General features: G+C 51.3%; 1 protein-coding gene across 7 annotated transcripts in view; it reads left to right on the forward strand.

Annotated features, from left to right (window-relative positions):
• LOC119241904 (group 10 secretory phospholipase A2-like) overlaps positions 1-15,075 on the forward strand; it is a 32,887-nt gene extending 17,812 nt beyond the window's left edge. For 4 of the 7 annotated variants that reach the window (XR_008551252.1, XR_008551249.1, XR_008551253.1 and 1 more), the window contains one exon: positions 1,093-2,387. Coding sequence is in view for 1 of the 7 variants with exons in the window: in XM_037507569.1 (XP_037363466.1) it covers positions 2,632-2,716; positions 5,435-5,585; positions 7,188-7,294; positions 14,750-14,892 (486 nt within the window). In the remaining 6 variants the exon portion in view is untranslated. Of the gene's footprint in view, positions 1-1,092; positions 2,388-2,601; positions 2,717-5,434; positions 5,586-7,187; positions 7,295-14,749 lie in introns of those variants that run through there. The other 3 variants (XM_037507569.1, XR_008551251.1, XR_005124391.1) reach the window with 3 other exon arrangements.
• Positions 15,076-15,148: the final 73 nt, after the last annotated feature.

The following is a 15,148-nucleotide window of genomic DNA, read 5'->3' on the forward strand; positions in this document are numbered from 1 at the left end:
AAATGTGGGGTACATGACTGCACTTAGTGTTTACAGCCTGGCTTTGGCTCCATGAACATACTGGAATCTGTTTTTATTTATTTATTTTTAAAAGATTTACTTATTTATGCATACAAGAGCTGGGGTACAGGCCGGAGATGCGGGGGCGGGGAGGGTGAGAGGATTCACCAGAGACAGAGTAGGGAGCAGAACAGGCAGACAGACCAAAATTACTGCTGAGGGGAGCAGCAGACAAGACAGGAGAGGTCTGCTGTGCCATGCGCCCTGGCCGGGCATCAAACTCATGCTTCAGTGGCTGCAGATAGCTTCGTAGTGCTGCGTCTTAATCCCTTGTGCCACCAGGGAGGCCCTGGAATCTGTTTTTAGGTCATTATATTTTTTTTCTCACAGCATTGCACAGACTTACCATTTAGTTATAGGGATGGCTATACACATACAACTTGAATTCCCTGTTGTTGAGTATTCATTTTTCCCAGTTTTCCCCAGTTGTGAATATAGACTACCCTTGGATCTGGGTCTTATTGTTTATATCTGATTATTTCCTAGAGGTGACATTTCTGGGGCAAAGGGGATTCTCCCAAAAAGCCTCAGGAGTTTAACAGACATCATTCCCTTCCTTAGTCTGTAGAAACTCACCCGGAAGGAGAAAAGCCAGACTTAGGAGCTTGGGGAAGTTGCTTGGGGAGGCTATTACTTATAGACTCTGAGGAGGGGGCCATAAAAAGGACACTGGGTGGGCGGAAGTGTGCTAAGACTGGACAGGAGACAGGACTGGGAGCCAGCAAGGCAGGGCAGACAGCATCCCCACGACTCCCTGCGTGAGTAGGATGTGGGTGGCTTTCCTGATCAGAGGGACACTGGAAAGGTAGACGGTTTTAAGTACAAAAGTGTAAGTTTTGAAACACTGAGGTAAAGATGAAGTAGATAAATAATAATATTTTGCCAATCACAATAGCTTCATTCTCTCATTAACTGATACCTTAAGGTATAATGTAAATTAGTCTAGGATTCGTTGTTCACAGTGGTGGATCTAAACACTTTATTCAAGAAGGCTTCTTGATAATGTTCCACTTGCTTGATTTTTTTTTTCAGATGTGATTAGATTATTATTTTACCGAATATATAGCTGGAAAAGAACTCCTTGTAAGAGTCAAAGAAGCAGCCACTCTATCTTCTGTTTCTGCCCATTTGGGACAGTTTGTTTGTTTAGCTATTACTGATATCACGTGTAAATCCAATAACTGGACATTGGGATACATCACCTGATGCTGGAAGTGGAAAATGAGCGAGGATGCCACTGTCCACCCTTTGGGGTGTGATTCTTCCATGCTTCTGTCTGCTTTTTATTATTGTGTATTTATGCTCCAGCTTAGCACAAGATGGACACAAGGAAAACAAAGACCTTTCCTGGGAGCAAAAGGATCCGTTCCCAAGAGTTCTCAAGCAAAAATGACCACCACCAACACTGCCATCAAGATTTTCTTTCCTAGTCTTGATTAGGAGAGAAAAGTCTCAACACTTTGACTTCCAGTGGCCCTGGAGGACTGAGACGCAGGAGGCTGACATGATAGATCTTCATCCTGCTGTCAGAAGTCTTAGCATCTCATGCTGCAGCAGCCTTGGTGAGGCAGTCCCAGGGCAATGAAGGGTGACAAACTCTCCTGGAGGAGGGGAAGTCTCCCTGTGCCCCTCTGGGTCCTTCTGGGGCAGGTGAGTAATCACACACCAGAAAGAGTGGTGGGAGAAGTCGCCAAATTGAATTACTGTGTAACCAGGAATCTACAATGAGATAAAGGTTCCAATATCAATGAGGCCAAATGGGGCTCCGGACTTACAAGAGAGAGGCGGGATCCCCCAGGGAGGAGAGAGGCGGGGTCCCCCAGGGAGGAGAGGAGCCATCATCCCTGTGACAGAGATGAGCTGCTCTGATACCTAGTGCTTGCTCTGCCCCCGAGGCAGGTCTTTCAAACAGAAAGGGAGGGAATTTCTGGTAATAACCCTAGTTCTAGATAAAACCCCCAATTTTCTTTTAGGTAGTTAGGGTAAAAGCAGCTATTGACTTCAGCTTAAGATAATCCAGGCCTTTGAGGGAGGCCTAGCCTTCACCACTCCCTGTGACCCCGACACATTTTTGGCCGCCTCGGTGGCCTCGGTGGCCTCAGCATCCCCAAGCTTCCTCCTTTTAAAATGTTTAAGATCTACTCGGTCCCTCTCCCTCCCGCTCCCCCAAGTCTCCTCCTTTGGAGACTCCCGGAGCGCAGGGAGGGGCTGCAGTTAGTCCATCCACACGGCACCTTTGATGCACATTTACTTGGCGACCCGACCTGAGCTCAATGCCTCCCCCCCGCAGCTCTACCGAACCCTCAGCCGGAGCTGCCCCGCGGCCGGGCGGGCGGGGCGGGAAGCTCTTGGCCCCAGGCTCTTTCAAAGACGCAGAGGAAGCCGAGGGACTCGGTCCTCCGCCCGGGGGCTGCCGGTGCTGGCTCCGCCCTGCGAGCCCGTCGGAAGGGCGAGGCCGGGGGTGGAGCCCGGGGAGGGGGCTCTGCCCGGGCTTGGCCGCGGCTCTGACCTGCCTGGCCGTCCCCCACCTGCCACCATCCCACGGGGCGGCCGTCCCGGAGCCCGCCGGCCATGCAGCCGCTCCTGCCGTCGACGCTGCTGCTGCTGCTGCTGCTGCTGCTGCTGCTGCTGGGACCCGCACCTGGGTCCGGCGCGGGTGAGTGCGGGGCGCGCCCCCTTGGCTGACCAGGAGATCTCCGGATTCCCGCAGCCCACCCCCCTCCCCTCTGCAACGCACCCCCACTTACAAGCCCTCCCCAGGGTCCCGGGGCCCTTCAAACCCCTGCGCTTCTTCTGTCACTCACTCCCTCACTCGCTCCTTCCTCGTTCTCGGCGTCCCCAGCCCTCTAAAAGCTCCCACAGTTCACTCCTCTCAGGAACCTGGGATAGCCAGCCCTTCCCCAGGATCTCCCCCAGGGATGCCCCCCACTCACTGTAACCCTCTTTAGCACCCAGACCACACCCAACTGTCCTGGGGATCCTGTGAACTGACCCGGCTGTTCCTGGGACCTGAGATGGGGCTGTCCTACCTGGAACATGACACCACCTGGACTCACCCTCGGCCTCCCCTCAGTGACTGTCCATTTCTGGGGTGCACCCACATGCTCACAGGGGACTATATGGACATTTCTGGGGTGCACACACATGCTCACAAGGGACTATGTGGACACCACAGAGTCACACACAGGCACGAAGGCCCCTGCCCTCTGGGCACTTGGTAAGGGCTCAGGGACAGGCGCACACCCAGATGCAGGCAAAGATACCCTACAGGGCGGGCAAACACACACACACACACACACACACACACTCAGCCCATGGGGAGATTAGACAACCCTGGCACTCCTAGCAGAGGCCACCATGGGCAGACAGAACAAACAGACCCCAGAATGACCTGCCCCGCCTAAGTTGGCACAGAGGGAGTGTTTTTCTTGTTTGCAAACCCAGTGCCAGGGGTCCGCCCTGTGTCTGCCATCCCCATAGAACTGTGCCCTGCACCCTGAGGTGCCAGAGTGTGGTCAGGTTGGGGGTGGGGGTCCCTCAGGGACAACTTTGGGTCTGGGGTAAGGACAGGGACTCTGACAGGTGTGTTCACAGTGCAGCCACATGTGTGCAGGACAGTCAGGGCTGCCAGGGGCTGAGGCTGCCCCCAAAGAGCTCCTGGGCTGGAGGGTCATTCCCATAGACAGCAAGGTGGTGGTCGGGCAGATTCTGCAGGAAGGTGACAGGTGAGCCAGGTTAGGAAGAAGTGAGGACAGCTGCAGCCCTGGTGTTTGTGAGGGCAGTTAAACGGGAGGAGGAGGAAAGGGCCAGCAGGTCTGTGGGAGCCTTGGGAGCAGACGCTGGGGAGGAGAGACCCCTGAGCTGTATCGGGAGAGGGAGGCTGAGGGCATTCCAGAGGCTCCTGGCAAAGGTGTGGGCAGCCGGGAACAGAATTCTCAGTCCTGCAGGAGGGGATGCTAGCCCCCCCCACTCCCCCCCCCACCAGAATAAGGGAGACTTTGCAGGCTACACTCCCTTTCACATTTCGTTTTTGTTTAACTCCTATCTACCCCTTATACAAATATGTCCCTTTTTCCACTGAGAAGAAAATGGAACTGGGTTTAGTCTTAGCTTGGACTATCCAAAAAAGTTAGCATGCTGAAAACATGTTCTAGATAAAGAGATGGCAGGGCGTGATAACCCAGTGGAATGCGTCCATATCACAGAGGCTGTGCTTGAGCTTCTGCTCTGCAGCTCACCTGCCCTGCAAGCCCAGGAGCCATACATACCAGTGACAGCAGACGATGCTGGTGCCCCAGGGAGAGCAGTGCCTGGTGCCAATTTACATGTGGCATCTCCTTACTGCTGCTCTCACCTGCTTTGACAAGGGCCATGGTGGCCTCAGCTCCCTCACCAGAAGGACAATGCTCTGGGACACTCTGATGCCTGAGTCACTGTGGGTCTGGTGGCCCTAACCCTGAGCAGTGGCTTCCTTAGTGGCCCCAGTGCTCCTGGCCAGCCTCCTCCCCCTGCTGCCATTGGGCAATGAGGAAGGAACACTGTACTGGACTGGGAGTCAGAAGCCTGGGTGGAATCCCCAGTCAGGTCAGGGTAGTGTTGGCTGTAAGGCTGTGGGAGTCACCTTTCCCATCTGGGCCTCCCCTTTCTCACCTGTGGACTGCAGGGCTTCCTATCATACCTGCCATGTACTGCACTGCAGGTCTGTGCTGCACGGGGATCCAGACTGTGCTGAGACTCGGGATTGTCCAGTGTGAGGAAGCTGTACCGGGCAGTGAAATAAGAAGAGAGGCAAAGGGCCCTCAGCCTGAGTCTAGAAGGGAGAGTTGGGGGGTGGGAGAGAACCAAGGACACAGAAGTCCCCCCCACATACCCTAGAAGCCCTCCTTGGGGGCAGCAATCTTGTTTAGTGATCCCTGAGGTCCAGCGCCCAACACCGGCAGCTGGACAGATACTTGATACACGATTTGCAATCTACACCCTCTGGAATTGACAAGGGGAGGCATTGAACATCAGTATTCCAGGAATAAGGACCAGCCTGTGCAAAGGCCCTGTTGTGTGATCTCTCAGATGCTGTGACTCTATAACATGTTTTCCCTTTCACAGCTGCCTTGAGGATATTGACAAGAATAGTTAGAACTTATTATGTGTGGGGGCTTTGTATGCATTATCTCATTCTTTGAAGTAAGGCCTCCTTATATTCCTATTTTATGTACAAAGAAACTAATGCACAGAGAGGTTAAGTAAGTTGTCCAAGGTTACACAGCTGGGACATCGGAGAAGCAGGATTCACACCCATATTGTCATTCAGGTCCTTTCCAGGGTAATGCCCTTTTCCAGGGCCAGGATAGCCCTGTCTGACCTTTGTCTCCTTCAGCCTCCAGGAGGTCACATGTGCACCGACGCGGGCTCCTGGAATTGGCAGGGACCATGGAATGTGCTGGTACCCACAGCCCCTTAGCCTACATGACCTATGGTTGCTATTGTGGCCTGGGTGGTTCTGGCCAGCCCCAGGACACTGTTGACTGGTAAGTGTATGCTTGGGTCCAGGCCAGAAGGTCCTCCACCCCCCAGATCAAGGCTTATGAGGAAATACCCAAAGCTTAAACCAAGAAGATCCTAGCCCATGGAACCACCTTGCCGGCACAGGCAATATGGCCAGTAAGGCCAGACCTTGGTGCCACCTGCCCTCTGACCTGGCCATGGTATGATTACTTTGATTGAAAAAAAAAAATGACATCAAGTTGATCAGACATAGTTAGCACAAGGAACTGCTTTGAGAACCCTAGTGAGTCCTCATAACAAACCCATTTCATGGGACAGGAAGCTGAGGCTCAGATTAAGTATTTTGTCTAGAGTCACATGGAACTTAAGGGGTGGAGACTGGGATCTGAACCCAGGAAGCCTGGCGGGATGAGGCCCCCCTCCACTGCTGTCTGCTGCTGAGTGAGCTGTGCCTGTTCTGTGCAAGGCTGTGGGCTTAGAACTCTCTGTGACTCCTCCCCTCCAGCCATCCTTGGTGGCTGGCATGATGGTGAGCCACGTGGTACAGATGAGGCCCAGCCAGGCCTTCTGCTCAGCTGGTAGTTAGTTGGCTGGGGTAGAGTTTGACTATTTCCTACCTCACTCGGAGGATGTGATGGTCACCTACAGGCTGTCTCAGCCCTGTGCCCTTGCTCTGGCCACCTGGTCACCTGGTTCCCATGCACCCTTCAGGGGCAGCTTAGGCATCCCCCATCTAGGAAGGCTTCCTGCAGCCTGGCTGGGCTTGGAACCTCTTTTGGCTCCCAGAACCCCCCTCCTTAGCCAGTATCTCAGCACTGTTCACCTGCCATGCAGGGCAATGTCTTCTCTGCCTCTCTCACCAGGCACCTGGGGGCCAGAGCAGCATCTGGCTGACCTGTCAGGTGTTCAGCACAGCATGGCAGTTGACTAGATGGAAACAATGTTAGTGAAGGAATAAGTGAGTCATCGAATGAATGATGGGCAGGTCCAGGGGCAATTGTGGGTGTTTCTTAGAATTGCTCAGCTGTGTTTATTGAGGTCCTGGATGCAGGGGACACTGGAGAACAGCAGAGAAACAGAACAGCCTGTCTTGCCAGGGCTCTGTCCAGTGAGGAGGACAGATGTTAACCCACCTTCTCCCTAAAGGGCCTCTTTGTAAATCTGCCCAAGGGAAGGAATCTGGGGTTGTGAGAAGGTGTTACTGTCACATGTTAGGGAGGTAGGACCCCGGATGACATCTGGGCACAGGGGCTGCTGCTTAGTTTGAGACCTAACGAGGAAGAAGTGGCATGAAGTTGTCCCAGGCAGAGGGCAGGACTTGGGCAAAGCCAGGCAGTGGGTAGGGCATCTCCAGGAATGGAGGGAAGGTTGGTGCTGCTGGAGCAGAGACTGAGTGAAGTGAGTAGGGGCATGGATCGAGCATGACCAGGGGATGGAGGCAGTCCAGATTGCATTAGGGCCAGCAGAATGCTGTCACAGGATGGGAATTCTCAGGGACCAAGGTTGGACCCCAGGATGTGCTTCCCTGGTGGGTCCTCCCTCAGCCATAGCCCTGGCATGGGAGGATGGCTGGGAGAGCGTCTCCGCCTTCACCCACTTGCTGGTCTGCCATGTGCCACCCCCAGGTGCTGTCATCGCCATGACTGCTGCTACGCACGTGCTGAGGAGGCTGGCTGCAGCCCCAAGATGGACCGCTACTCCTGGCAGTGTGTCAACGGGAGCATCCAATGCGGTGAGTCCTCAGCCCTGCCCGGGCAACCTCCTGAGCCCCTTGGGCACCCTGGGCCCCCAGCCAGAATACTTTCTCCTGCTTCCAACTCTCCAGGGCTCACCTCTCAGCTTTATCTAACATTAGTGATCTTTAACACTGAGCACTTGAAAAAATAAACAGAGAAACTTAATCATTTACTGCCTGGACAAACACCAAAAAGGATAGAAATGACTCCAGGTAGACGTGCACATCTGATGGGGCTGGGTTGGGAGATCCATGATGCGCCCTCATTGTGGAAAACCCTGCAGCTGGAGAAAGGATGAGGCAGGACCGGATGCTCACGTGGGAAGATGTGGGGGGAGAACGCAGACTGTAGGATCACATATAGGACCCTCCGTTTGTGTTTCGAAAAAGGAAAGAAAAAGAAACTGAAAAAAATTCCAGTTATCCATAGCCTGTGCCTCTGAATAGACAAAGCTCAGAAAAAGACACGTACTGATGCACTGCTATGGAGAGGGACTTGGGACCGTGGCCAGCTGTCCCAGCGCCATTTGTTGATGAGCCACAACAAAGGTCTTGATACCTTTGTTGAAATCACTTGCCCTTGATGGATTAGCTCTTAGAGCCTCAGTTTCCTTACTTGGAAGAAGGTCATTACCAAGATGAAAAGGGAGTTCCAACTTGAGAAACAGAGTGGATGGGGTTGTTACTGTCCCTTGCCCTCACACCTTTCCCCTCACCCTGATCTGAACCTCTTTCTGACCCCTACTGCTCCCATTTAGAGAAGTGAGGATCTGGTATGACTCCTCTAAAACTCCAGTTTCTATAGATTGGTCTGCTCTGGAGGGATGGGCTTCCCTAGGGCGACTTAGGGTATTCTTAGACATGCGTAGGGATTCTCAGCCCTGTCTCTTTAGTATTAACTAGGAGTTGGCAAAAGAGCAAAGTCAAGTTAATAAGGAGACATCCATGTTTAGGACTGAAAGTGCCATAGATATGCCCGCCTTCAATCCTCTTAAAAGCTGGATAAACTGAAGCCCAGAGGAGGCAGTGACTTGCCTAACCCACTCCCAGGCACTTCCCCGCCCCCAAACTGCCCTGGTCCAGTGGTCCCCTGGCCCCAGAATGCCCCGGTCCAGCAGTCTCCTGTCCCCAAACTGCCCCGGTCCAGCGAGGGTGGAGAGGAGGTGAGTGGGTCTTGAATGGGAAATCTGTTAAAGGCTTTTCCCTTCTCCCTTTAACCTACATGTTCTGCTTATTCTTAACCCTGGAGCTTGGAAAATATTTATTGGTGTGTCTGTTGGTAGAGTCTGCCTGTTTATAGACGTGCCCTCCCTGAACCAAACAAAAAGAACCAAAATATCTATTATGCATTTCTATTTGGTTAAAAATATTCTCTTATTCTGTTTGGAGATATTTTGAACATAGTTGTTTACTTAATTACAGGTGTGACCCATTTTCCACTTATGGGTCTGACTTAAATATATTAAACAATTTTAAACCTGTAATAATATTTACTGGCAGGCCCTGGGAGCTGTTTTTCCTTCTAAAGTCTTTATTATTCTTTTTTTTAAAGATTTATTTATTTATGCATACAAGAACTGGGGTACAAGCCAGAGGTGAGGGGGGTAAGAGGATTCGCTAGAGACAGAATGGGGAGCAGAACAGGCAGATGTACCAAAATACACTGCTAAGAGGAGCAGCAGGCGAGACAGGAGAGGTCTGCTGCGCCATGTGGGTAGCTCCCTGGCTGGCAAGGAATTGGAAACTTGTGCTTCAGAGGCTGTGGATAGCTTCACAGTACTGTGCTTAACCCCTTGCACCACCAGGGAGGCCCTAAAGTCTTTATTATTCTCAACTAGCATGATGCTGTTGGATTTCTGAGACCGTGGGACAGTGAGATCAAGTCTTCTTTCTTGCTCAGGGTGAAGGGTTGGAGTGCAGGGAGGGTCAGGAGACCCATTCCTTCCCAGCTCGTGACCTTGAACAAGTTACTCACTCCCTCTGTGCCTCTCTTTCCTCATCAGTAAAATGGAAGAATCGGGGCGGGGGAGGGAGACGGATGACGTTTTTTTATTCCCTGAAAGAATAACACTGCGACTCTACTCTGTACCGGACTTCCTGCAATTTTTTTGCTGATACAGAGTGGGTGGTTCAGTATTCTAGAAGGAGAGAGGGGAATGGTGCCTGTACCACATGCCTAGGAGTGCGCATGTCAGGAAAGAAAGCAGGTGAGGCAGTACACAAGCTACCACGTGAGGGGCCTGGAGTCACAGCAGGTGTCTGGCTAAAGGAAGCCAGGTGCAGACAGCAGACACCAAAGCACCCAAAGTCATATCTCATATGAGTCATTTAAACAAAATCTCTAGTACAGGCAAATCTGTAAGACAGAAAGCAGTTTCGTGGCACCAGGGGGAATGGACTCAGGAAAAGGGGGGTTGGGAGTGACTGTTGATGGGCTTGGGATTTCTTTTGGGGTGGTGGTAGTGTTTAGGAAGTAGATAGATGGGATGGGTACACAGCATTTTGATGTACAGTTGTGAGTGACTTAAAGACATTTTGGTCAATGGTGGGCACGTAAAGGGTGGTGGTGCCCCGTAGCCTAGGTGTGAGGGAGGCTGGGTCATCCAGGCTTGTGCGTTACACTCTAAAACATTCGCAGAGAGAAAATAGCCTCACCATGCATTAACCCCATTGTTAAGCAGCATGTGTGCTTCAAAATGGCTCAAATGGTCAATTTTATGTTACGGTGATTTTGCTTCAACTAAAAAAGCAGATAGATGTGCAGGGTGAAGGATATTCTTTTATATGGAATGGTCAAGGATTAGGGATCTCATTGATAAGATGCTTTTGAGGCAGAGACCTGGGTAATGAAAGTAACCATGGAAAGGCGGTGGGAACAGGCAGTGCAAAGGCCCTGAGGTGGGGTTGAGGTAGGTGCAGTGAGACGACAGGGAGGCTGGGCAGAGTGTCCTGGACTGAGAACAGTGGGCAGTGATGTTGGGGTGAGGGGGCCAGATTCCATCTCAGAGAGCTGGGAGCCAGGGAGGCTTTGAGCAGAGGAGAGGCAGGACCTGATTTGCGCTGGAACCCAACTGCTCTGGCTGCTGTGTGGACCATATCCTGGAGGGAGCAAGGGGGAGCCCGCACAGGGTGGGTGGCTGAGGCGGTGGTCTCCGTGAGCATGTGCACGTGGCGAGTGGGGTGGCCTCTGCGCAGGTTTGGCTGGAAGTGGAGGTACAGTACTTGCTGGTGGGTGGGAGAGGGGAGAGATGCTGGCTGGGGTCATCATCCCAGTCGCCCTATCCTTAAACAGCCCACCTCCAGCTAGCTGGTGTGTCGCCCTGCACCTCCCTCCTCAGGAGTCCCCACCCCAGAAAGTCATTCTGCTCCCCAGGGGCCTGTCTCTCTTGGGCAGTTGCACGTGGAGTGCTTAAGGCAGGAAGTCTTACTCTTGCCCTCGTTGGTCCTATTACCGATTGTAAGACATAATTTTTTAATCTGCCTGTCTGTCTGTCATCATCTCCATTCACAGTGCTTTTTCTGCCTCCAACTTCATGCATGCTTGCTGTGAAAAATTCAAACATTATGGAAATATTTTAAGTGTAAACTATGCCCCAGCCCCCAGAGATAACCGACCTGTTAGGTTTCTCATCTCCTCCTCCAGATTTGTATGTTTGTGAAAATACATATAGATCTCTGTCTATAATATAGACCTACAGGTGTGCAATAGTAACAATCAGATCACACTATATACATCTCATAATTTTTCCAACACCATGTCTGGGACATTTTGGAACATACTGGTTGACCTGCTACTCAGCAGGACGGCCACAGGAGGTGATGGGAGGTTATGGGGGGGACTCTGGGGGCTCTCCTCCCCTCAATCTGTACCTGGGGCCTATCCTCCCCCCTAGTCTGTAACTGGGGGCTCTCCTCCCCCTAATTTGAACCTGGTTTCCCTAAACCCCTCCCCAGTCTCTCCCCAGAGTCTCCCCATTCTCATTCTCTTCTAGTTGGATAATAACGTATGGCAGCATTTCTCCATCTTGACACTGCTGGCGTGGGGGCCAGGTGAAGCTCTGCTGTGGGGTTCCCTGTCCATTGTGGATGTTGGGCAGCAGCCCTGGCCTCTGCCTTCCAGGTGCCCGCAGCACCACCTCCCACTCTCACACTGTGACAGTCTGGAGTCTGTAGAGGTCACCAGTGCCCGAGGCTGTTTGTCAATCTTGGCACAGCTGTGCGACGGCTTCTGTAGTATCAAGTCCTTGAAATGTTGGGTCAAATGATGTATTTGCAGCACCTCTAGAATTTATATGTAGGAAGGGCTGGGGGGAAATCAGAAAGGGGGGCCAGAGGACTTGTCCTAAAGGCGCATTTATTGTACATGGCAAAGACATCAAAGAAAATCTATTTGTAGAGACTGGGGAGGGGTTTTGGGAAACCAGGTACAGATTAGGGGGGAGGAGAGCCTCCAGGTACAGATTAGGGGGAAGGAGAGCCCCCAGGTACAGATTAGGGGGAGGAGAGCCCCTAGAGTCCCCCCCCCATCACCTCCTGTGGCCCTCCTGCTGAGTGGCATGCGAATTAAGCCATGAGGCAGCTGCTCTTCAAGCTCGGTTCATTGAGACTGCCTTGTCTGCAATGAAGGCCTTGTACGGCTCAAAGTACCAAAGTTTGAAATCACAAAATGTCAAAGTAGAGGCAATAAAACCCCCCTCAGACACTACATACAGATCATCACTTGCTTAACCTTCTGTGTTTTTCTTATCTTTTTCAAGTGCGTAACTTAAAAATGATATAAGCAGTGGTGTGCACCCCTTATTTTTCTCTTAAGTGCAAGCTGGTTCCTAGTCCTCTTAGACATGATTGGTGGGGAGGGGCACACTGGGCTGTGGGGAAGGGCTATGGGTGCCTTGGGGATGGGCATGTTGTGGTCACATACATCTGAAAGGGTAGGATCTTATATTTCTGAATCATACACAGTGTTGCAAACCAGCGTTACCTTAGCAAAAAATTTAAAAATAAATGAATGGAAAGGGGCGCATCCTCTGAGCTGACACCCCATTTCCTTTCTGCAGATGAGCCATGAGGTCTGTTGGGTGGAGTAGGCAAAGGTCCTAGTCCCCTCACCCCTTCCCAGATTTTTCCTCTGCAAGATGGCAGGTGCCCTTGGCACCACCCCCAGAGGACCCTCTGAGGAAGGGACCACAGAGTTCTTGGCTCAGAGCCTGGCTTCAGGTAACTGTGCGGTGAATGCCAGCTCCCATCATCGTGAATTTTGTTGTTGTTGTTGTTTTCCATTTAATGAGTTACAACCAAGCTGTTTTGCAGGGTGCTGAAACAGACTTTTGGAGTTGGGGGGTGTTTTGTGTTTTGCCTTCCCTCTCAGTGATGTGTCCCAGATTATGGGAAGCTTCCCAAATTAATTTAAGTGAGATGATTTTCCTTTGCAGTCCTCTGTCAAATTTACCAAGTAGGCAGTTGTGTGATGGTCCGACCACCAGAGTCAAGCCTCTCAACATTTGCTAATCTTCCCTTCTTTCCCGAGACACCCCAATTTGAGGGCTTATGGCCTTCAGGTAGACAATGGCGTCTCACTAAACGAGATGCTCATTTCACTGTTATCAGTGTTTTTTTATTTTTTTTTTAAAGATTTATTTATTTATTCATATAAGCACTGGGTACAGTCAGAAGCGCGGGAGGGTGAGAGAATTCACCAGAGCCAGAGCGGGGAGCAGAACAGGCAGATGGACGAAGTACACTGCTGAGGGGAGCAGCGGGCCGCAGGAGAGGTCTGCGCGCCATGTGGGACCCTCCTCTGGTGGCCAGGGATCGAACCGGAGCTGCAGAGGCTGCGGGCAGCTTTGCAACCCAGCACTCAACCGCTGCGCCACCAGGGAGGCCCTATCAGTGTTTTTTTAAATCGGTTTCCTATGGTATAAGATTTTGGTTTTCCATTTATGGCAGTGATAGGGTTTATTTAATGTAATTTTACACAAGTAAGGGATTGTTTTATTTAACATAATTCAATTATAATTAATTTTTGATGTTTTAAATTTAATATTTGACTTGCTACTTAAAAATCAGAGGCATTAAAGGCAATAACCTTGACCCTGCCCTGGGCCTGAGTTAATGAAACCGTGTGTACACTCATGCAGATAAACACCTTTAATCGGGGCCTGGAAAGATCAGAGGGTCCTGGAGTCTCCTGTCTCCCAGTCAACACCACTGCTGTCACTGTGTCCCCTCTGGGTGCTGCCGAGCTCTCTGGGTGCTGAGAAGCTGATGAATTTTCTGCCTCTTGTGCTTCACCTTGCCCAAATCCCCAAGGAATACATGCATTTGAAGAGGGCAGTCTTTTAGGATTAGCTGGGGGTCAGCTCCAGCCTCCTGAGCACCTACTATATGCCCTGCATGTTACTGATTTGGTCTCCTCATTTTCCCAACAGCCCTCATAAGTAGACTGTTATCCCCATGTTGCCACAAGGAAGGAGTTGGGGAGGAGGAGGAGGTTGCATGTCTAGAGCCCCTGGCTGCTGCACTCACTTCCCAGCTGGCACTCGGCACTCCAAGGGCACGCCTCATTCACCTCTGGAAGGGGCTAGGAAGGGCTCGTAGGGGTGGGATTTTATTCACTTAAGTGAACAAGTAAAAGCCCTCACTTACAGACAGTGGGTGGCATGGTTAGGTGACACCCAGAGCTGTTAAGGCATTTCTACCTTCTAGACAGTAAGATGTGAAGGTCACACACACGCTGCAGCCCAAGTCATGAATCTCTAGTGTGGATTTCCCAAGCCAGAAGGACATTTACCTCTGGGTGGCAACTTTTATGTCTCTTTATAGAGTAGGCCCAGTGTGGAGGGGAGATGTGGGACACCTGATTTTCACCTAAAACAAGCTGTGTTTCTTGCGGGAGCATCTGAGAGACTTGGGGAAAGAAGCAGAGACGCAGGGGAACCCACGCTGAGTGCCTGTCTGTGCTCAGCCCTGCGGGCACTTGACACAGGTTTTCTCCCCCAGAATGCTGCCAAGTGGATAGTGCCCCTATTTGGACTCAGAAGGTTCAGGCGAGGTCACAGGACAGGAAGTAGCACAGCAGCCATCCCCCAAGGTCTGGATGGTGCCAGGGACTTACTGTCTTATCTACACAGACCCTCAAATGAAATAGTGTAATACTAATGCAGAAAAGAATTCAAAGGTCCACATGGAATTTGGACTCTTTGTTTGAAAACAATTCCCTGGAGACTCTCACCTCCTTTTCTGTAAGGTGGGCTGCGTTGGCTCCTTCCCAGAGTTGCCATTGGTGGAGATCCCTGGGTGAGCTGTCAGGGGTCACACAGGCAACGGGTCACCTTTCCTGCCTCCAGCTCTACAGGTCCCCCTTTCCCTTCCCACCCCACCCCGCCCCCGCTGTGTTTATCTGCAGATCCCTGCAGGTCCCTGCTCTAACCTCAGTTTCCCCACTTCTTCCAGGACCAGTGGAGAATAGCTGCCAAGAGCTCTTGTGCAAGTGTGACCAGGAGATTGCTTACTGCTTGGCCAAGAATGAGTACAACATAAAGCACCTCTTCTACCCCCGGTTCTTATGCGGAACCGACTCGCCCAAGTGTGACTGACTAGCCTGATTGGAAATGTTCTTTTACATAAGGAAATAAAACTCCTTTTCTCTAATCAACAGCAGCATTCAGTCTTTTGCAGGGGAGAACTGATATCCAGCGTTCCAGCCGCAACCCTTATGTTTGCTTTCTCTGCTGTCCCGGAACCTGGGCTGGAGCTAGTCAGGTTTCCAGTTTGATGAAGGTCAGAAGTTTTCCAATTGATTTATAAAACCACAGCCGTGTTTATTTATTTTTTTTAAAGATTTATTTATTT

Source organism: Talpa occidentalis, unplaced genomic scaffold, assembly GCF_014898055.3.
Source record: "Talpa occidentalis isolate TD23 unplaced genomic scaffold, MPIMG_talOcc4v2.1 talOcc4.12, whole genome shotgun sequence".
Taxonomy (NCBI): domain Eukaryota; kingdom Metazoa; phylum Chordata; class Mammalia; order Eulipotyphla; family Talpidae; genus Talpa; species Talpa occidentalis.